At 35.4% G+C, this 24284-nt stretch overlaps 1 protein-coding gene across 3 annotated transcripts in view; it reads right to left on the bottom strand.

Annotated features, from left to right (window-relative positions):
- Positions 1-24284, bottom strand: part of ADCY1 (adenylate cyclase 1) — a 163732-nt gene that overhangs the window by 54636 nt on the left and 84812 nt on the right. For all 3 annotated transcript variants that reach the window (XR_012053967.1, XM_002192007.7, XM_030265660.4), the window contains exons 4-7: positions 23166-23277; positions 9399-9526; positions 2059-2217; positions 521-662 (exon numbers count right to left, since the gene is read on the bottom strand). Coding sequence is in view for 2 of the 3 variants with exons in the window: in XM_002192007.7 (XP_002192043.3) it covers positions 521-662; positions 2059-2217; positions 9399-9526; positions 23166-23277 (541 nt within the window). In the remaining variant the exon portion in view is untranslated. The remainder of the gene's footprint in view (positions 1-520; positions 663-2058; positions 2218-9398; positions 9527-23165; positions 23278-24284) is intronic.

The following is a 24284-nucleotide window of genomic DNA, read 5'->3' as shown; positions in this document are numbered from 1 at the left end:
CCCCTTGAAGGGTAAAATCCTTGAATTAAACTTATTTGCACAGTTTCAGAAGTGAAGGGTGCAAAAATCTGTATCCCAAATTCTCTGGCTGACATGAAAGGCAATAAAGTTCCTCTTGGCCTGTTATCACGTTATGATAGATAACTTCAAAGATAAACCTCATGTGATGTGGAAAAAGTTTACCAAATTGTAAGCATTTAAACAACATTTATGGTCTTTCAAGACTTCTACTGAGGTCACAAGTAACATTTTTCAGTAGAACAAAAGGCTGCACTCAGTAACCGGCTGAGGAGGAAAGGTGTGACTATAGTTGCACCCGTTGGAAAACCACTGTCACCACCTCACCACATGCTGAGACTCAAAATGTTACCATTGTAGGGCTGGGCCTTCAAGAGTGTTTGAAGAGCTTTCAAGGAAAAAAAATTCCAATGAAACAACCTAGCATTTTCTCTGCCTTCAGAATAGCTCAGAACAATTTTTACTATTTACATTATGAAAATGTATTATTGAATAAGCATACCTTCCTACGATGGGATGGCACAATAAAATATGTTTCAATATTATGCTTCTTCAAGAAACTATTCCTTTCATGACCATATCCTGGTTCTACCTCATAGTCCCCATTTAGGCACTCTAAGGTGGTCTTTGTAATGTGAACTTTCCTGGAGAGAAAATCAGACATTATTGTTTAAAGCAAACATACATTATGAGCTACTTGCTACCAAAATATACTCCAGTACAGAAGTTCATACAGAGATCAACAGGTCAATTTACATGCAAGACCATAGGTGTGATGTTAAAAAAAAAAAAGTTTTCTACTTTTAGCCAAATTGAACATAGAAAACAATTCTATTACATGCATTTTCTAAACTTAGGCAAAGTGAACAAAAAGATAACAGTTGACTATGCAAACACTTGCAGATTTGCTGTTTTGTAGAAAGTGAGCGTCCTCACATGATCTTCTACATTGTGTGGCTTTCTTAAGTTTTTACCTCAATGGCTGCTTGGAAAAACATCCTGCTGTTTGAAACTTGTGACATCACACTCCAAACCTCTCTTGTGTATAAAGCAGAAACTTCTTTTTCTGTTTCACTGCACATCTCTGACTCATATCATTTATCTACTCTGTATTGTAGGCAGCTTTCTGACCTAATTTGTTTTGGCAATATACCAATCTTTAAATTTTTTTTTTTGAGTTTTCTTATCCTGAACATGTTTTCACATTTTCTCCTGAAAGACCCCATATATTTCAAATGTCTTCAGAAAAGGTATTTGAAAAAATTTTACTGCTTTCCTCTATAAACATGTATTCAGATTCTTTCCACTGGGTAACTTTAAGATAATGAACACATAAAATACACTGCCAAAATTATCTAAAGTAGATGTACGCAATAAGCAGAAATTCATCATTACCAAAAAAAAATTAATTGGTTTCTTTGTCCTCCTGTACAGCAACCAAGATCTCACAAAAATAAAAAAAAGAAGAATATGGCAGGTCCTAGTCCAAATGTGAGCTACACACAGAACACCCATGCACCTTTGCAAATGCTCACTGTGTGCATTTAAATTGTGTCCAAGGCTGTGCAATGAGTACTTAAAGTTCCAGGACATGCCCCATGGGTTGGTTGCAAGTTTATGTGCTGCTGTATCATTTGCAAATGTCATCAATATTTGAGTTCATAAATAGGTATGTATTTTCTATACCACACAACTAGTATTGGAAATCTGATCATGTAAAAGGAGAAAGGCATTCTTACAGTCTAGCACTCTTATATTCCTAGTATTGTGTCATTCCTGCTTTTTATATTTGGCAACTTCTAAAAATGATTTTGTTTGAAAATGTTTTACTTCTAATCTGACCAATTACTTATACAAATATCAAGATCATTTTGAAAGTTCTACAGGATTAATCACATAATACATTGATTCGTCTTGCCAAACACAATCGTTTTCACCAATAGCAATTACATTGCAAATGCCTTAAAAAATTGAAGAAATTCTTCACCCATAGAGTTTTCTTTTTTTTTTTTTTTTGCTATGGTTTTTTTTCAGACTTACCCAGGCAGTCCTCCAGCTTCCATTACATTAGCTAATGTCACATCATTTGACCAGACATCATATTGCCATTTTCGGAGACCCAGGACCCCACAAAGAACCCTGCCTGTATGCAATCCAACTCTCATGTTGAGATCAACCTCTGTGGCTTCTGCAACAGATCTGTAATGGACAGCATCAGAATATTAATATTTAGATGATGACTGCTTTTCATTTTCTCTCCTCCCAAAATTAACACATATATTTATATATGACTGAAGAGAAAGGGTCTTATAAAACCTGAAATGGTATATTCAGGTACTATTCTCTACTTTCACTAGTTTCAAATCCCTAATTGCAATTACAAAAAAAAAAAAAAAAATTATTGGTTGTATTTTAATATTATTTCAATAATATTTCAATATTATGTTGAACCAAAATATATTTCTAAATTTCTTGACCATTTCTGTGAGAAAAGAAGCACTAATTGAGTTGCCAATGTATAAATAATTATTCCCAATCTACTATGTTCTAATTGGTTCAATTACCCAGTTACTAGAGTACAGGACAAAGAAAATGACAAAAGTCATAAATCATTGTAAGAGCAGCAGAGACAAAACACTAATATTGTTCCTAAGCTCCTGTAAGAGTGGCACTGAAACAACTTGTGACTAGTCTTACACCTGTAAATTAAATCTAATGTTCAGAGATTTTCACTGCCTAGCTGGTAAAGAATGAATTATTCTGCAAAATTGTTATTAAAATAACACTTTTTTTGGTGGTACAGTAAGGAAAGATTCTTCATTTCTGTGAATGAAAGGCATGCTATGATTTGCACAGCACAAAGTTGTGCACACTCAAACGGCACCTTGAAGCTAACAGTCTTAAATATTACATGTTATTTAATAACACTGTACATAGATTTTTTTCAGCTCTTTGTGTTAGAGAAACACCTGTCATTCCACAGTCCAGTTGCTATCCAAATAGTGATATTATCTCTGAATAAAGAAAACCAACTATCACTGTAAGAATTTATTTTCACTTGATTTTCCTAATTTGAATTTTCCAATGTATTTAATAGAAAAAGACCTTAAAATGGGACTCTAGCTATCATTTTCCCTTGGCCTTCATTGACCAAATTTTTTTTCAGGTGTCATCCAGTTACACTGGATTTTGCAGAGATGCCTTTAGAAAAACTTTTCAACTATTTCAGAAGTTGTACTTGTTTAAATAAAATTAACAGAAAGGTCAGCATAGATCAAGATGTGGGATGTGCAGTAAAGATACCTGGCCTCAATTTAAATAAGAAATTCTTCACCTGTGAAGGTATGTTCCATGTCAGCAATCACTCAGTAGCATGGAGATCTCTTTTGTCTCACAGGGAATCTTGGCATAACACATTTTTCAGTCATATTCTATGCAACAGCACAGAAAGGCTTATGCAGAGCTTTCTGAAAGATGAAGTATTTCCTCGTCCTATTCCTACTCACTGCAAGTCAGCTCTCCCTTACTCAGTCTGCTCCCAGTCAAGCCTTGAATATGATTTCAAGGAGTCCTAAAAGGAGTCTAGCGTTACAAGGCTTTGTTGTGCACACGGTTTGACAGATCTTTGAGGAAATGAAAGACCCTAATACCATAAGCTACCCAACAAAAAGCAACCACAGTTTTTATCTTCACCTGAGCATGCTTATTGCGTCATTAATAGAGTGACCTTACACAAAGCCCACACCGTGTGAGCCAAAGCCCTTCAGGACTACACCTTGCCTGCCTATATTCCCCTGTACAATTAAAAGCCTATGTAATAATCTTAATTAATAAATCCAAACAAGTTTGAGTTTCTCTGTTTACAGATGAGTGTGGGTTTTTTTTTTGTTGGTTCCTTCCCTCCTCCTCCATTTAAAAAAGTATATAAAACCTCAGACTAAACGTATGTGGAAAGACAGTGAAATCTAGACACTGATAAAGTTCACTCAAGGCTTTGACATTGCTTTATCTGACTGGGGTAAATTTAATCTCCTTTTAGAAATGTCAATAGAGTAACAAAAAGTAAATGAAAAAACATGAGCAGAGAAATATAACATGGCTGACCATACTCCTTGTTAAATAAGCTGAACTGTATAATGCATCAATGAAACATAAAGCAGAATCTGAAACCACTTTATGTTTTGAGCAAAAACTTTCCATAATAGTCACTTAGTCAAAAATCTAAACTGAGAATACATTTCTACATCTTCCCCAGAAAGTACAATGTGTTTCAGAGATGCTTTCATCACTATGAAATTTGAGTAGGGGAAAAAAAGCTCATGAGAAGTTCATTACATTTTTTGAGTTTATCTTGTAGGCCTTTGTGCTCTTCATGCAGATAATTTCTTTAAATAAACCCCAGTGAACTATTAAAAATGAGGAATATTAGGTAATATATAAAGAAGAGGCCTCAAATTTAAATTCAGACTAGTACAATGATCATGTTCCTAAACAACATCAACATTTTTACAATAAAATACCACAAAAATGTTCAGTGAGGTATTTTAAATTATAAATACATTTCTGAGAAAATATCAGCACTTCACAAACAAGCTAGGAACAGGAAAAGGGAGTTTCTCAAATAAATTATTCATTATTACTTATTGTCTCATAGGTTCTTATACTTAAGTTTTCCAAATGTTAACATAAAAGTAGGCCCAGAAACAAATGGAAATCAATAAACCACTTTCTTTTTAAACCAATTGTGTTCAGAGTCTAAGGAACTGACTAATAAAAAAATCATCTACCCTGACACCTCAAGTATCCTACAAAGCCTTTACATTTTAGTTCCCTCCTTAACTACAAGTATTTTATGTGCTGCTACAAGCCATGAAAGTAATTTAGATTACCTGTAGAACAGTTCCAGACCTGTGCTCCTGAGGAGGGAGGGAAACAAAAACACTCTGCATGCCACTTCTTATAATTACTTAGGTCTTTTCCTTAGGTCTAAAAATATCTGCAGAAATGAACGTTTCCTGCTCAAAGGCATAGATATGATTTTTGGTTGAACTACATAGACTTTTCTGAGTATTGCTCAGCTGCAGCAGAGCACTAGAACAGAGAGACATGGCTGTTGAAGAGCTCCCGGGTTGCTCTAGCAGATGTATGAGCTCATGAAGCTCTTACCATTGGTAGACAGCTTCTTAAAAATGCAGCTGCTGGTCTCTAAAAACTTTACATCAATTCACTTTTGGATGACCAGGGAAAAAGTGTCAAGAGTGTTGACATTAGGGAAATTAATGCTTCTGTCTATTTCTTCAGGCAAAAATCACACAGGAAAACTTAATATTTCCACTGAACTTATGCAAATGGTCTGCTGTAGTTCTTCTCCCTTTCCTGGTGCTTTTGGCCAGCCAAAGATGAAACCCATTGAAAGGAGATAGTTCGAGCATCAACCTTTCCAGTGCAAAAACCTCCCCAGGTGCAAATAAACCCAGCTTCTATCTGTGAGGTTTTACGTGATGACTGGTGGAGTCATTCAGATTAGGTGGAGTGATCCATTCAGGATAAAATCACCTATGTGGCACAGAAAATAGCTGATAAACCCCACTGTGTTGCCCAGTTCTGAAGAAGTTCATGGACCTCAGTTTCCTTCAGACCTCCTCAAAGCCCACATGCAGCAGCAAGATTCAGTCAGAAGGTCAGATGAGACTTATTCTAAAGTCCTCACCACAGTACATGTAGGTTGAACTAAAATAGTCACCAGCAGTTGCTGTGATCCACAGATGTGCTCCTACTGTGCCATGCTTCCTGCTACTACACACAGCCAGTGATGCAGCTAGTGGTTCAATTCCCACTGAGTCAGTAGTAAAATGACATCCTAGTAATGTGCTAACAGAAGAAGCATCATGAAAATGTACTGTCTGTGTGCAGACAGAAATGATTATGGATTCCATTAAAGTTTTGAAAAGTTTATGAATGTTAACCTGGGTATTTTGACCCAGTCCAAAATATAGTATTTATATACTGCTCACTCAGAATCTCTCTTTATTTCCAGTTGGACGCATTACAGATTATCTCTTGCTCTGCAACATTATTGAATGCAGGTAAATAAGTGTGTCAGTTCACCACAATTCATCTCCTAAGAGAAGTTGCTGTACTGAGCCAAAGAATTGTTTAATATGGTTTGTATCTACTGATGAAGTGCTGTCTAGGGAAAGACAAAACTAGTAAGAATGTATAACATTTCCCCCATGACTCCTACTTAAAACAGAACTCTAGAGAGCTTTTGGAGGAGAGAGGGAGGGAAGAGCTCTGCTAGCTGGACATAACTTTTCTATATGGCAGTCAGAAAATAAATATATGTAGTTAGAAGGCAAAACATAGTACATGAGAATGAAACTTTCAAATGTGGCAATCAATTTAAGTAACGTTAAGAGAGTACTTAACACAATGTTCATAACCAAGGTGAAAACATCAGCCACATTAGAAAAATATATGAAAAATACATATATTAGAGGCACCAATGAATATGATCACTTTAATTATATTACTAACAAAAGCACGAGAGTCAAAACTCATATGGTAGGAGAAACATTGGTGGTATTGAACGCTTCGCTCATTGCTATAGCACTTTAAGGGACTCTAAAGTAGAACAAACACCTGGCCTGTATTGAGGCACTGACACAATGGCTGCAGAAGTTCTTTTGGAATAGAACCAGAATATAACACTCTGTTTTGTCAGATTTTAAGAATAAAAAGACATAATTGCTTTTGTTCTGTTCCCTTGAAGAAAACACTTTGAGGAAGGTGGATGAAATTGTGAAAATTTTAATAATTATTATTAAATTACAATTATCATAATTATTTTATGATACTTTGAAAATTATGTTCTCAGATGATACATTCAGCACCATATTGAAGGATACTTAAAAAACAGTAATGTAGAACATGAAGAGAATGGAGGGTATCAGTTTATGTGAACACATTCAACTCCAATCACAGAATCAACAATCAGCCATGGAAGTTTCTATTCCTTGATTTTCCAGGAAAAAAAAAAAAAACAGCTCTTGTTAGTACATATCTCTGGGATGGACACTTTTGACAGATCCATCCCATGAATCACAGTTCAAGTGTTTTTATTTATTTATTTATTTATTCATCCCGGGTAACATACAAACTTATCACTAGGGATGACAAATTCCAAGCATAGATTTACAGTGCCAAGACCTGAATTTTACAGTAAAGTGAATAGACTTTAAAAAGACTACCCACTGGCATCCACCTGTGGATGAAAGGGGGGAGTTTAAAAAATATGACTTCGTATCTCATGGAACTGATAAACAAAGTTTATTAATCATACCAATACAATATAAAATGATTCATTCCAACTTCATTCCAACTTCACTGATTTCTCCTTTTCACTTACTAAATACATTTTAAAACAAATTAGTCTGGGGAACTTTTCTTCTGACTTTGGTTTCTGTGAAGGAGACAGACTAATTGTGCTTATGCACAAAGAATGCAGAATATATCCCTAGCTATCAAACAACCTTAAGTAGATCTGGGATTGTCTTAAAACCTTGCTTCTTACCCTCTTGCTCTCTCATCATGCTCTGACCACTAACTACATAAAAGACCTAAAATGTATGAATTCTTTAAAAAATTAAATCCGGAAATGGCCAGTTATCTTCTACTAGAACCTGTGACTAAACATGCCTAGATAATATACTACAGCTCATCCACATAAAATTGCAAAGTTGCTGATGCTTCAAGGGGCTTCTGGAAATCATCCAGACCAGCATACTTGCTTCAGAGAACAGCCAGCTACAGAAGTTTGTCCAGAACTGTGCCTAGCTGGGTTTAAATCTCTCCAAGGGCACAAATGCCACAACTTTTCAGTGGAACCTCTCGAGGATCTGACTACCTGCACAGTAAAAAAAAGCTTTTCTTCTATTGAAATTGAATTTCTTACATTTCAGTTTGTGCCCATTTCCTCTTCTGCTGGTGCTGGATGTCACTGAGAAAAGTTTGGCTTTGTTCTCTTTACTCCCTCTCTCTAGGTCTTCATCTGCATTTGTAAGAATCCCTCTGAGCCTTCTCTTCTGCAGGCTGAACAGCCCCAGTTCATTCTTTTCTAATTCAACTCCTTTTCCAAGTTTACATTATCATGTCAGTAGACAATAAAGTATACCCTAAAAAGGGAACATGTTCATTTCCAATAGTAAAACTGAACCATTCAAAAGAGGAAAGTTCCAATATCTGTACTAATACCTAATTTGTATACATGAAATACAGGATAACTAATGAATTAAATATTAATGCTAGGTTTAAAAAAGGGTGAGAGTATCATCTATTGTTTTCCAGGGATTTTAAAAAAACCCAAACAAACCAAAAAGCTTTTGAAAAATGTATACAAGACCTGTACATCTAATTATGTTTCCAAAGGTCATCGCTTCCTTATAAATGGAGAATCCATATATTGCTGAAAGAATACACATATTCTTTTAGGCTTTTATATTATCATATATTATCATATATTATCATAAATTACAGATATATATAGATTAAGAGATTAAAAAGTATTTTATCAATTTTACAGTGCTTACAAATGTGATGAACTTGCATTGAATAAGGGAGAAAATTAATTCATTTACCCAACTTTTGATGCTCTGAGAGATTTAGTAGTATGTTTAGCAAATGAAAAGGAGAAGTGGGCAATACAGTAGTGAAGAAATTTTCCATCTTTATCTTTTCCCTCCTATGTAATGAAATAGATCTCCAGCTTCAGCTAAAAGCTCATTCACAGTTCTCTCACCTCCATATTTTTTGCCTTGGCACGATAATGATCAGTGTAGACCTCTCAAACATAAATAAAACTCTGAGCAGCAAAGTAAATGTCATGCTACATTTCTGAAAAGCATAATAAATTAAAGGTTTAAACATGACATTAAAATGGAATAATCAACAGGCTATGATTCTGAGACTGCAAACATATACAATAGGCATACATGAGGACTGGTTTTGAGTTTGCATACTGGTGTGCAAAATAAGCAGTGTTTATCACTGCAAAGCAAGACATTTGACTCCTTTCATTGTGGCAATAGGTAATAGGGTATATTTTCTTATTTCCCATTATCTTTCTGCCACCTATTCAGTACATGTATGTGCCTCTACATACTCAATTTGCACACTTACTTACAGTGATTAAATGGAGTGGAAAATCAATGTCTAGAGTGACTGTTCCTGCAATCAGGGTCCTGTGGCCTGAATGCAAGAGAGTGACTTGTCAAGTGAGTAGTGCTAACAGACATTGATGTTTTTCTAAGAGTACACTTCCTGAACACCACATAGGAGGTGTTGCAGCACTCCTGTCTGGGTTCACCATGCATGGTACTTACGTGATGGTGTCAATCATATCCAGTCCCATTTCAACACAGCAATGGGCATGATCTGTCTTGGGTTGAGTCAATCCTGATACACAGTAGTAACAGTCCCCTAGGATTTTTATTCTTCTGCAATGATTTTCCTTCATAAAAACAGAATGGGAAAAGTTTTACTATTTATATAAATATTCCAATATTAACAGGGTAAAAATCTTCTCCAATACTATGCAATAATTTAGGGAATCTTTTTGTGATCAAATGAGGTAATTTATAGTTTGTGAAGTTTGGGTTCCCTGTACACAACAGCTGACAGACACATTTGTTTATTTATTTATAAATAGACACTTATATTGGCACACTGGCACACTGGGCATCATTATTCAGCACACATGAGTTAACACTGCTTAAAGATATGGTTCTGAACAAGTGTTATTGCCTTGCCCTCATGCTAGGTTAATATGAATTCAAGATTTGCAAGGAGACTTCATATCTGTATAAACTCAAACCAAAGGACTGAGGCCAAGACACTGCTGAATATTGGGAAATGTTTGCATTCTGAGAAGCTTTTGTTTCAAATTCAGTTCAAACTCACCAGGAAAGATTATTTATTTATCTGTAAAGATACACACATTTTTGCATTACCTATTCATAAACCACAGTTTGCCATACAGCATAATCAGTATGACAGACTTGCAGATGAGAAGCTAGGCAGTCAGCATTACAATCAAATTTATCTCCTATTTGCATGAAGTTTAATTTCTACAGCCAAAGAACTCTGGTAAAAACTGTCCCATTAGGAAAAAAAAAACAAAACAAAACAAAAAAACCCCAAAATTATGGCATGTGATATTTGCTACATCCATCTGAGCAGAAAGTAAATTTCTAAACAGAGAGCACATAACTAAATGCCTTTAAAAGAGCAGTACCTTTAACTAATAAACTATGAGGAGACATGAAAAGATGATGGTATCTTTTAAAATTAGACTATGGCAACTTCTACCCATTTAGAGTTTGGCACAGAAAAGTAAAGAACCTGATTAAATTAATCCAATTTACAAAGCTGGGATTATTCCAGTAAGCACCATGAAAAATTAACTGTTGTGAATATGATGAGAGTGGATCCACAAAAGTCTGATTCTTTTTCCAGCATGCTCTGACCACTATAGCATTAGTGTGCAATATAGAATTCAGCAACACAGGAAGGGGGAAAAACAAGAGAGGGCAGTGATGATGGAATTTAAAATTTCTGGGAAAAAATACCTAATTATAGAATCATACTCTTTCACCTCTTCATGCAGACATACATTTACATTCAGTCTCCTGCCTACAAGAATTAAAGCCTTCCTGAGTTGACCACATCATTACCCATATTCCAGCTCAGAAGCAATGATTATGATTATGATTATGTGATCTTTTTCTCTCTGGCATGTTACCGTGTACAGCATTTGGGGCTTGTTGTTACACACACTTCCTGCTGCAGGCATTCCCACACCTCTCCTACTTTGTAAATGGTACTCAGTACTGAACAAGTACTATAAATAAGAGCTACCTCTATTCATGCATGGAAGAAGGTACAGTTTGGGAATGTTGGCTTGTCTACTTATTTTTATAAATTAAACAGCAAGTTCAGATCTCAAATCAAACAGAATACCTGTCTTTTTGGCTATGCATAAGTAGTAGAAAATGCTTTTCCAGTTGTGACTACTTGACATTTGCTCTTCTGTACATTGGGATTTTAACTATACCACTAATTATCCTTGCTAATATATAATTTAATGAATACAAGGATAATTCTTTTAGAAAGATTATCACCATGACCCTAACAGTATTCCTGCAGCCTATAGCCAAAAATGCTGCACCAATTTTACTCAGACGTTTTTGAAATCCTTTGCTAAATGCCATTATATGAGTTAAAATATTGATGTGCACAAAGTAATATGCAGATCTCAAAATCTTCATTGATACAGAACAGTCCTTTTAATTCAAGGTTTTTGGACACTAATCACTACAAATTTTAATGGAGACCACAAAGATTTTTACTAGATTATACTCTCAAAAAAAGGCTTCCCCCATCCCCCCTCAATTTTGGGCAGATCTTGAAGCACTAGAGTATACTCAGTAGTTAAAGCTGAAGCCTGCTTTCCAAAATAAATTCACTTTTGGGCCATAATTCAAAATCTTCTATAAGACCTTTTTCATCTTCCAATATGGTGTGCATGATTTGTAGCAGGCAATGGCTATTTGACCCTTAGGAAAGCTATTCAGAAAAGCCATTTCATTAATCTGGGGTGAACAACACATAAATGTTACTCAATCAATCTCTCCTATTAGTGTCTATGTCACAAATGGCTCATTTCAAATTACTTGATAACAGCCTGGTAGACAATTAAAGAAATAAAATTTGAAAAAAAACCCCCAAAAAACAGAGTTTACTCCATTACCACTTTTCAGAGTCAATTTCTTCTTTGTACAGGAGAAAAATAAAAGAAGAAGAAAATAAGTGCAGCAGTATTTTCTGGAGAGATATTTATACTGATGGAAGACATATGGCTAAATCACCTGCTGGTTTTGAAATCACTAGCCTGTTTATTCCTTAGCAGATATTATCCTCACTGTCCTGATTTATCAATTAATATACAATAATCTGTAGAAAAATTGGTTTTGTTTTTTTTTTCCTTAACATATGAGGTAGACTTCCAGGAGCAAGCCACAGTGCAGCTTTGAAAAAGTAATCTTTTTAAGGTCTGATACACAAATAAATTTAAAAAACCCTCCTCTGTCTTTGCTACATTTCCTCAGCAACTTCCAAAAAATCCTTCTCTTGTCAATATTTTTTACATTTATGATGCTGATGAATTCATCTGTGATAGTTACGAATTCCAGTCACAACTGACACAAGCAATGTCTGTTTAGAAACAACAGATAATTTGGCTTTATGGACATGATAAAAAGCATTACAAATTGCCAGCGCTGCATTACGCAGGCAGCTTTCCCACCTGTGGTGCGTTACTAAGACATTTCCAAGTGGATCAGCAGAAATCTCTCTGGCACAACTGTCAGTCACAGGGTCAGTCAGTGTGTAGTGGAAGCCCAACTCAGAAAGCATAAGACTTTGAAGTTATAAAACAGTTTGTTCTATCTATCTGTTATATAAGACTGGGGGTGGGGGGGCGCTTTGTTTAAAACAACTCTGAGGTTTTGTTGTTATTGTAGTTTTTTATTTAATGCATTTTGCCTAAAGAGTGAAGTCTGTCAATTCAGACTGAAAAACGGAAAATTTAGAACATTAACTACACATTCTTGTACCATATGAGACAAACCTTTAATATACCCAGGATAAGATTATTTTTTAATAAAAAGGGAAAAGATTTTACAGTTTGCAGAAAAAGCTTATACATAAATATATACATCTCAAAGAAATAATTAAGAAGACTTCTTAAATATATGTTGTCTCAAAGAAATAATTAAGAAGACTTCTCCCAGCAAAACCCATGACAGTCAGATGTTCTCCAGAACAAAGACAATATAGTGAATAAGTGCAAAATTTTTTAAAGAAGGATCTTTCACACATGTCAGCTTGCAACAATCCTTATTATCACTGCTGGAACTTTATTTTTATTAATAGGCTATCCAAGTAAGTAATTGTTATGTGAATAGATTCAAAATCGGGATCAATTTTTGTTGCTTGTAACTCCGTGTGATAGAAGAGTTTCTTTAAAGCTCTTAATTATTTTGGATATGGCAGACGCTAATGCTGTAATGAGTCCCTAGTCTTCCTTCTGTCATTGCAACAATCTATGTATTTATACATAGTCATGTGTCATCATGGTATGTGGTACTATAAATTAAGCCAAAAAGGAAGGTTAGATAGACTACAACTTTAAAACACAAGATTTTAAAAGCATAAACATTAAACTCTCTTTTGTAACTCCATTGACTGCAGTGGAATTGTGCCAAGGCCAATCTGACCCCGCAATTGCAATATATTTTATGCTTATTATATTAATCCATTTCTTTGTCTGCAAGTCTGAAAGCAACCTGATCTGCAGGTCTTCTTTTCAGACTTCCATTTTCCTAACCTCCTGGAATCACAATCTATGAGCAGGTGTGACTTTATTATCCATAAATTAGAAAGACTTTTTTTTTGCCATTCTTAATAAAAACTGCATCATCTCAGGTTCAAGAAGTTTCTTTACCATATCCAGCCAATGTGGATTTGGTCATGCTTTTCAGAATAAGAGAAAGGGTTAATATGGCCTACAAAGAGATGCACAAGTAGTGTTTCCCTTTTCCCCCAACTCAGACCCTATTAGACCTGCAATCCCTTGTAATGCTATGGACTTTAGAAATCGTAATATTTTGTTTTGCTTAGCCTATGTAAATGTGAACGGAAGTTTGATCACTACATAAAGTGCTTAGTGATTGCAAAGTTAGTCTTTAAGGAAACAAAAAAGAAAATAGAAAACCAAAGCCCATACATGTTCAGGTTCACCATTTAAATGTTGGGGGAAAAGGGAGGAGACTTATTAGGCCTGGGCTTATAGACAGCTTTAGGGTTTCAGGGAAGGCTTTGACATCCTCGCTAGATGTCAGACTTCATCTATGGTGAGATCTCTGGACATTGATTTGGCATAGCTGCAAATTAGTAGAGGAGCAGCCCTACATGTAGCAGAAGAGTGGAATGAAATGTATGCACTGGCAGCATGGAAAACAGTTCTGGAGCTCAAGACCCCAGCATGCCTCTGCGGGGGCAAAAAAATTGCCCTAACTCCCTGAAAAAAATTTTGCTAGCTCAATATTTTCTTCACATATTGAAGAGAAGTCGTGGCTAGAGGGAAACCACTAAATGCAAATTTCTGATGGCTCAGTTTTCACTGAAGTAGAATAAACTCTGGGGCAAGATGGTGAACTATGAGGGCTGAAGAAGGAACACAGATGAGTCTTTTAGCTCTGCTGTCAAGAACTTCGTCTCTGGGGCCAGGCAGTGCCATAGAGGGAAATGGTCACCTTCCCTTACAGATATTCAATGAGACAGAAGGAATATCAGTAACCCTCAGGAAAGGAGCCTACATGGAAAGATTTGTGGGTTTTTTCCCTTCATATTTGCCTTTTCTATTTCTTTCTTCTTGGACTATCAGTCACTTTCATTTGGAAAGCCCTGGTCCAACAGCTTCCTTTGTTGGAGGAATACTCTGAATTGTCTTTATCAGGTAGGCAAAGGAGATCAAATTTTCACTCCATATTAATCAACATGGCATTATGTGTTTCAGGGGAGCTACACGCATTTATACCAGCTATCCCTGGTACATAATTCAATAATCCAGGCTAACCACGTGACAGTTACAGACCTTTCTTAGTTACTACTGTATAAAATGACTATTGGAGGAAAATACTCAAAGCATATCTAAAACTCCCTGAAGACAAAAAAGAATGATGAAATGCATTCCTTATTTATCACTCTTCACAAACCTAGAACTTCATTCTGCTCCTAAAGAGGTCTTGAGAGAGGACAAAATAGGATTTACCACTGTTACCACTGCACCTTATTTTCAGTGTTATATCATGTGCAGCATATTTAACATTTATAGTACTTTCTGCCAAAATGCTATTAATCTCAGTAGAAAATTGGATTAGAAAGCTTTGAATCACTCTAGAAATTATCATTTACTATAGATGTGTGTGCACATGCAAGAGATTTGAAGAAAGAATTGCATCTTCTGCTACATCCTCTAAAGATGAAATTATGTCTCTATTCAATTCCATTACAGTTGCTTATTAGCTTGGAACAAAATCATAAAAGTCTATATGTTAGCTATCATACAGTACAGATATATGCATCTATCCATACATATGTGAAGATGTGCATGTATGACATGCAGACACACAGTTCTGCAAGTTTACTTACACCATCTTGCATTGAATCATGATTTTAAAGGGTCAAGATTTTAGCTGAGGGTTAAAGCCAATTCATATTGAAGTTAGATATACCAACGACAGGTTAATGATTATTAGATACTTAAGCTAAATGTTGTATTATGAGCACATTTGTAGAAAGAAGTGGAGCAAGTGAACCATTATAGGAGCATATTGAAACCAGTAGAACAATGCCCAGCACTTGGACTCTTTGTTAATCCACCATGAAGCAGGAGGCCTTGGATCGTGCCAGAGGGTCATAGAGACCTGATGAAAACCTTCCTGACTTCATCCCTGGGACCACTGATCCAGTTTGAGACCACTAACCCAATTCAAGAGAAGAACTGCACACACATGAAGTACTAATAAACTTATTTTAATACAAAGAGGGTATGGGAGGTGCTGGGATGATGCTTATGTATTATTTTGGGAAATAAATAGAAGGTAAAAATCCTTGTGTGGTACGGTCATGCATTTCAGGAACGAACCCCATCCCGTGCTGCCCGCTGGTGTAATAAACATATCACTTTCTAACTTTGACTAGTTAGAGAGTCTTTGTCCACGATCTTCAGTTTTAATGACTCAGCATATATACACAGCATATGGAATAAAGGCAAATTTGAATATTCATTCTCTGCAGTACTAAAGTGGCTTAGCCTGATAGCTGTGGGTACCAGTGGGTACCAGATACCAGTTTTGAGCTCCCCCCTTCCAAAATATTTGCATACAGACTGATAGAAGATATGTGGGTGTTAATAACTATTTCTGGCATTACTACTCCACTCCTTACTTTAAGAGGAGATATAGTGACTGTCTTACTGCTCCAAGTGCCTTTGGAAGAACATAGTACAGTGTTTGGCTGTTATGGAAATTGTGAAGGACAAATCACCCTCTTTCAAGGTCATAAAAGAAAAGGCGATGAATCAGATGGTATTAGCTGGAAGGCTGTATAATGTAACTAAGCAATGCTGTTATTAAGTTCAGTGTATCAAGTTCAAGTTATTAAGTTCAGTGTATGATGACAGGAAGAGATTCTTTGTAAGAAAACACTTTATATTTTTTGTCATTTACTCTTCCTTAATGTATTTCATTCTCTTCTAAAGTTAAATGAAACATAAAAAAAATTTTCTATTTTTTCCCCTCAACTGTAACAGTTTTGTGCATCAAAGAGCTTTAGAGAAAAACAAAATGGAAATCATTCCATGGAAATTACAACTGAGTGAATGTCTCCTGGACTGTAGCAGTATTCTTAAAAGACACGGATAGATGCAGAAAAAGAGGAAAACATGAGTCTAGATTGACACAAAAAACTTTAAAACTCTATCTTGATACCCCTTTGAAACTTTCAGTATAAAACCTTTTGCCCCTTTGTCCTACAGACCCTGGTAAAGTCCTTGCTGACTTTTTTATAAGCCCTCTTTTATATACTGAATAGCTGCATTAAGATCTTCCTGAAGCCTTCTTCTCCAGGCAACGCTTCCAGTCTTTCTTCACAGAAGAGACGTTCCAACCCTCTGATCATTTTTGTTATTGCCTTCTGGACCCACTCTAAGAGATCCTGGTCTCTCTTGGGCTGAGTGCACTCAAGCTAAATGCAGTTTACTCATCTGCAGTTACCATCTGCAACTTTCATTAATGACACACAATTTTACTTATCATACTTTTTTATTTTTTAGTAAAACAAAAGAGATCTAGCAACATGGTTTCTCAGAGTAGATCCAAATCTATTTTAATAAGTGTATCAAATGTGAGTATTGAAGCCATCTTCTCACATAAATTTCATTGTCAAATCCTAAATGTAATGAAGTGACAAGGACATTACCACCAGCTCTATTATATTGCAGTGTGCCAATAGCGATAATACACTTACGAAGACTGTCCAGCCTATTAGAAAATTCCACTGAACCCTGTAAATTACTACATACATATTTTACCATATTCCCTCAGGTTTTGAAGTGGGTTTAAAAACTGAAACAACTATTTTAATAACCTTTTAATTGAATAAATCCTGCAAATAGTAGCTTTATAACTAACATTAGTTCTTTTACATCTGCTAGTCCCAATATGAAAAGCCTTGAGAATGAGCTAACTGCAATCTCCATAGAGTTAAATTTAGCAGAGTAATGGAGACATACTTATTGCAATAAGAGTTAGCACAGATGTAAAAAGAAGAGTTTCTACAGTGGCAGAAAATATGAAAAGAAAACAAATGTGGTATAGGAAGTGCCAGAGAAAATTACTTGATAGGCCCTGACTGGGGAAAGCTGGCCATCCCCAAGTGAGCATTTGCAAACTTTTAATTTAGTAATGTGTTTGTGAAGTCATTACAAATTATCTACCATCATGGGATCCACACTACGCATGAACAAATGTAGAATTATTCAGGCCAGCTATAGAAAGGAAGTTAGTTTTAAATGCTTTCCCTCCATTTTATTGGCAATTATATATGCTGACCTAAAATGACCTAAATTTTGTCTGTATTTTCATACCTACCATAAATTCTTTCCTTACTTCACACGGAGTATAATTTTACAAAACTAGAATATTAAAATATTTTTAGTTCCACAGAGTGAAAGCTTATGCAACAATCATATATATTAAATGACTTGGAAATTAAAAGGGATTTTACCAAGAATATTTTATACAATCATCATGACTGACACACATGCTTGTCTCCTTCCTAGGTTTTATTAAGTATCCTTTCAGATTCTATCTTTTGATGAAGAGACATTCCAGGAGAAGCAAGCATAAACCAAATATACTATAAAATGCTGAAAAATGAAGCTCTATATTTTAGGAAATGATTATTTTTCCATATTCCATAAATACTTTTCTCTATGCTAACTGCATAACAGGTCAAAACAATAAGTGTCAGTACATATGCCCACACTTCAAGACCTGAGGCTGATTGGAACAATCCAATACAGTCCTATACAAAGATGCAAATTTCAGATTTGCAGTCTACAAACTCAGGAACAATCTGGTAATTTACTACAAGCATACAAATTATGACAAGAATTGTGACAAAGAATTAGCATACCAAGCATAATATCCTCTTATCTAAAATAAACTGTAAAAAAGGCAAGACCTGCTCTCTGGGGTACTTGCCTATTTATATGTTCCTACTGTACTTAAAATATTAATTTTTTCTCTTGAAAACTGTCTGACTTTAGCTTCACTCCATGCACACATCATTATTCCCTGATCCTATAGAGTTACAGGCATATTGATTAAGAACACTTTCCTTTAAGAAAGTTTATTTCCTTAAGTCACTCCAGGAGATATCTCCAGATGGCTGCTCAGAACTGGATTTAAACTTATGTGGTGATCTGCCTCAGTGGGATCCTGTGTCTGTGCTGACTTTCAAGAGAAACTGAAGAGACACTTCTCCTTAAAATTAGCATTTATAAATATACTGCCCCTCAGTGCCCAGAAATTTTCACAAAGAAGGGTCACATGCTGTAAGTTTATACTTCTGCTTTCCAGCACTGATTTCCCATGTTAAACAGTCCACAAAACTTCGTTTATTTTGTATTTTAAAAATGCATCATAATTATCCTAATGTAAACTAAAAGCATTCTATACATGCAATATAAACAATTTTTTAGAGTGATTACTTCTAGGAAAATCTAGTTCAATGCTCAGCAAAGAACTAACTGTTCTTGACACAGTTAAAATATACACAAGCTGATTAAAAATATTCCCTATAGATTCTTTGCCTAAGGCACAGAAAAAATGATTTTCAGTTCGGTATGTTTGAGCTTGAACTGGTAGAAAGAGACACTTCAGTAGTGTTGAAACATGCAAAGTAAAAAATGTTAAATGCTAAGAAGACAATCAGGGAAGGATACTAAATTAAAATTGAAAGAATTAAAAAAAGACTCAGCCTGACAAAGCCTGGAGGTATACATAACTCCAAATGGAAAGAACAAGGAAGTGGTATCAGTCTACCTAATAGATGAGATACAAAAATTGGCATGAAGAGATAAGAACTTTCATTCAGAATATTAAAACTCTCTTCTAGAGGTGTCCTTTGAAAAGCACATAAAATTATTTTATCCTTGTCAGCTTGTAAATGAAAAGTCTTAGAATTCCAAGAGGCAGAAAGATGGATGCTGAAAGGGAAATATCTGAATCTCTAAAGACAAATAATTAATTCTCCATGTAGATTAGATGCTGGAAGTATACAAAAAATATACTAAAGAAAAAATCAATTAAAGTAAATAGAAACTCTCTAAAAATCAAACCTTTCCCATTAAAATTCAGGATGCTGTAGAACTGCCTCCTCTTTTCGATTAAGATGACTTATTACAAGTAAAATATTTGGGACCTGTCTAAACCACATCAAAACATAATGGAACTTCCACCATGACAGCATAATGCAATTGTTTATCTCATTAAAATTTGTCACTCTTATAAGTAAACTGAAGAATGACAAACTGAAAGCTAGCTATAGTACCACATGCTGATTGCAAGGAATCTGAAGACCTAATTGAAAGATCAGTTGCTTGAAGCATTTATTGATAATTTGTAATGCAGGATGACCATCAGCAGGGCCAAATCTGAGACTACACAAAGCTACTCTTGTTTAATGGGAGGAAACCAAAAAACTTCTGAGTAACAGACAGAACTGAGTAAACTAAGCCTGAGCAGCAGATAAAATCCAATAGAAATTAATCCTTTAGAGTAGAATTTATGAGAAATTTCACCAACTCTATGTTCAGGAATGTGCCCTGTTATTGTTATGTCCCAAGGGAATCCTTGCACAGACAAACTTAGCCAAAATATTTGTATCAGAATGTCTAAAGATAGTCACATTACAAAACTTCATTAACCAGACATACACATAAACACTGAAGCATTCATAACAGCACCTTCCCATGTGGATTCTCTGATGTCAGTCTAGGATGAAGTCACACTCCTGCAAGGATACTAATATAATGACACTAATTTTTGTTTATATTCTTGAGACTCATATTCCTTCAAATGATTGAAGTTGGCCTTAGGACTCAAAAGTTACTGAGGAGACCGCAAATCATATATGAAATATGATTACTAAGACTGTTTATTTAAGAAACCTAGTGGTGCTATTGTGAAGAAGAAAACAAAAAATCATGCCATCATTTTCAGGGAGCATCTAGACAATGCTCTTCATCATATGGTTTAGTTTTAGGTAGTAGTGCAGGGTTTTTGATTTGATGATCTCTATGGATTCATGCCAACTCAAGATATTTAATGATTTTATGATTTTAAGTATTGCATTTTGATCATATCTTCCCTAGCACTCAAAGACTCAGTGATTTGCAAAGTAAAATAATGTGTGCAAGATAATAGTTAAAAAAACCCCATACTTTCTCTAGAGGTGAATAGACATGAAAGGACGTGATAAAAATACAAGTGAATTTTAGGAGGGAGTAGTAAGATAAGGATTTTTTTTCCCCTCTCTACTAACAGATTGCTAAAGTATTTTAAAGGAATGGAATGACTTTATATTGGAACCTAAGGTTCGCTTTCAGAACTCCCTATCATGAGTTGTAACTATATCTGAAGCTATTGTGATTTAAGGAAAAAAAGGTAGCATTTCAAAGAGAACAGAACTATGTGTCTTACAGAAAAAAAAAACAAAAAACCCAAAAAATCCAAAAAAAAACCCATCCAAAAAAAACCAAAAACCACAAACTAAAAAACATCCAGAGAATTAGCATATGGAAAGAGAGAAATAACTAATACAAAAAGCATAAACCAGCTTCTAAATGTGAGAAAGACAAATTTTAGCAGAACTATCAAAAACAGAACTGTCAAAAAGCAAAGACTCAGTATTTCTACAATGTGTCCATGTGTCAAAATGTCAAGATCCATCTTGAGGCTCCCAGCAAATATATGCTGTCTTAAAGTTACTATACTTTCCACAGTGGTAATTGGGATTCTTTTAAAACATTGTGTTTTTAAGACAGGGCAATTGTTTCAAGAAAGGTAGTCATAAACTTCACCTTCCAGTTGGCATTGCTTTCCATGAAACAGCAGCGCACAAACAGTAGCACACAACAGGCACACTCACAGACTACAATTTAGTAATCACAGGGACCCTACCTGTCACTGTTACACTCTTCTTTAAAGTCTCTGCAATTTCCTTCTTAATCATTCTGAATACTCAAGCACAGCATAGTTTTAAAATCAGCCCAGTCCTCTCTTTTGACCTAATAATGAATACTTTGAAGCTGCTTTAACCAAGAGATTAGAATTCTTCTGAAAAACTGTATTCCTCAGCACATTTCTCTGACTGCAGATGACAGAATTACCAGCCTTCCTTAATGACATCACAAGGTGCTAAGGAAAGCTTGTATGTCCGTCAGCCACACCTCAGTGAAGCATAGCCTGAACTAGAAGTACTCCTAAGTAGCAAATCTTCCTCACATAGCTGAAAGAAACCATGAGATTTTTTTTCCTGTCAATTTGAAAAAGAATCCTTGCAGGCTGAACAGAAAAACTAAATTAAATCAGAGTAAGGAGGATATTTGAACTTCTTAAACCATTTAAGCTCTTGCACATGACTATCTAAATGGAAGTTAATTTTTATTTCTAAGGCATGATCTATGAAGTACACTGGGCTGAGGACCTGTGCTCTCTATGAGATACTGCCAGTAGTTGCAGTAATGAATTGGTTACAAAAATTCATGTCTAAAGCCCCTAGAATTCCACTGCATCTCTACGAAGCACCTAAGTGAATCTTCTGCTTTTCTTGAAAAAAAGGGAACACAGAAGGTTTTTCTGTTATAAGCTGAACATCTAGTGCAATCAGAATATAGCACTCCATCAAAGGATAACCCACTTAACTAAGAATAGGTCTTTCTCAACCCTAGGACCTTGTGGAGCAGAAAGTTTCTTTCTCCTTGGGGTTCTTGAGAGCTGTTTATCAAGAGGGAGATTTAGATGCAAAATGTCAACATGCTTTAGATCTCTCATGTGGAAGTCTACATCAAGGAGAAGTGAATTTGGACTGAAAAAATGTGGATGCTATTTATGTTGAGGACCTAAAGAAATATTTTCTTCAGGTTGCTGCATGGAGTCTAAAGACAAAATAGCTGGACAGTAGAGTAGCCTAATTTATGTGGAAGATCTTCTTCTCAGTAGTGAAGGTTTTAAGGAAAGCTGGCAAATAAGATAGATTTGATGAAGTTCTGCTTTGTTCAAGGGAAGACACAATTTCAACATATTGTTAAATGTAATTTGAAACAAGACTTTTTCTGGCACAGCAATTCTTCTCATTCCCATCCAATGGTTCCTGTCAAATTAGGCTGCTTGGAGTTATAGGCAAGGAACATTTCTCTCATTTTCTCTTCCTTGGGGAATCTAGCACAATATAAGTGCAACAACAAAAATATAGGCATCAATTTATTATACGGATCCTATTTTGCCTACAATAGCCTCTCTGGAAAGCTACCATCATTTCTGTTTTAAGGAGTGCTCTCTGTGAAGAATGAGTTTTACTCTATAGCTTCCTATAATCACAGAAAGTTTTATGCCATACTACCAATACTAATGTTTTCCATTGTTCTGAAATTTTTGGATGAAGGATAAAAATGCAAATATTGAAAAATTTTCCTTGTTTTTACAAACAAAACCAATGAAGAACACTGATGGACTGCATGAAAGGGGAAGAAAAGTATATTTAAAAATAGCATTTACACTTTTTCCTAAACCATTAAGAGATATTGTTTTTTCTCTAGAATATTAAAAAAAGATTGAAGCTTTAGAAATTCATGACATGTGGGGCTAAATCAGTCTATTACAGATTTCTAACAGGTATAATCATGAATCATTTTTCAGAAGGAAATGTAAGTTAAATTGAAATAACAGATTTGTACTTACTGTAGCTAATTCATCAAATTTTCCAAAAAGCTCATTCAGCAGCTTCACTAGCTCTTGGGCAGTACACTGTGATGCCAAACTAGTGAACCCCACAATGTCTGCAAATAAAATACTGTAAAGAAGTAAAGAGACACAGATAAATTAGTAGAGATCTTCACATTCTTGTTACTCTTTTCACAGCACAAATGCAATGCAAAGCATGAACTCCAGTAAGTCCTGAAATATTATCAACAAAGTGCTAGTTGTAAAAAAAATGGAAAATATTCAGAATAATAGGCATTAGTCAGATGCTGTCAACTGTTGTAGAGAACTCTCAGACAGTTGCAATTGCTACATACCTACCTGTCAGATAAGACAAAGCACCTCATTCATAGAGTGCCCATTCATGAATACTCTAGGAGCATGGTGTACAATTTATTCTCTTTGCAGCTAGGATCGCCTCAGCTAAATTGGTTACAGAGTCAGTTTTGCACTGCTAGAGTTCCACAGCCAAACAGATAAACCTTGCATGAGGTTTACTATGTACTGAAAGACAGGGGTTAATAACTTCGGTGCAGTAGCTCTGTGATGTGTTCTTGTGGTCTGCGATGATGCAGTAGCTTCCTGAGAGGAGCTAGAATCCACAATGTCCTGCCAGTATTCTCTGCACTGTGCTGCCTGGCTCAGGTAAATATCCAGCTTTAATCAGTATTAACAAGGTTTTAATGTCCAAAAATTTAATCTGCTTTAACAATCCCTGGTAGTCAGATTTGATCAAGGGAGATACTTGAAATAAGTGCAGGTACTATTGTGATTGAGAGAATAAAAATTATTGTGTAAATCACAAGACTCAAGGTGCTGTGATCCTTTCAAATTTTTAGATTCCTACTGTTGGTAGAAGCTGCAGGAACACACTACATTTATCTCCAATACCCAGAATAGAAATGTCAAATAATTTATGAAAGCACTAATAAACCATCCCATGATTTATAGCCTAGGTATAACTGACATAGTGTAAAACTTAGTTTGCTAACTGTAAATTGAATTAAACATTATGTACTCCCATTCACCTCAGCAAAGCTTCTCTCTTTAGATAAAAAAGCAATACTAGAAAAGCAGGCCTAGTAAGTCTACTGTTTT

Source organism: Taeniopygia guttata, chromosome 2 (assembly GCF_048771995.1).
Source record: "Taeniopygia guttata chromosome 2, bTaeGut7.mat, whole genome shotgun sequence".
NCBI classification, from domain to species: Eukaryota; Metazoa; Chordata; class Aves; order Passeriformes; family Estrildidae; genus Taeniopygia; species Taeniopygia guttata.
The sequence above is the reverse complement of the archived record's forward strand: the minus strand, read 5'-3'. Positions and strand labels throughout refer to the sequence as shown.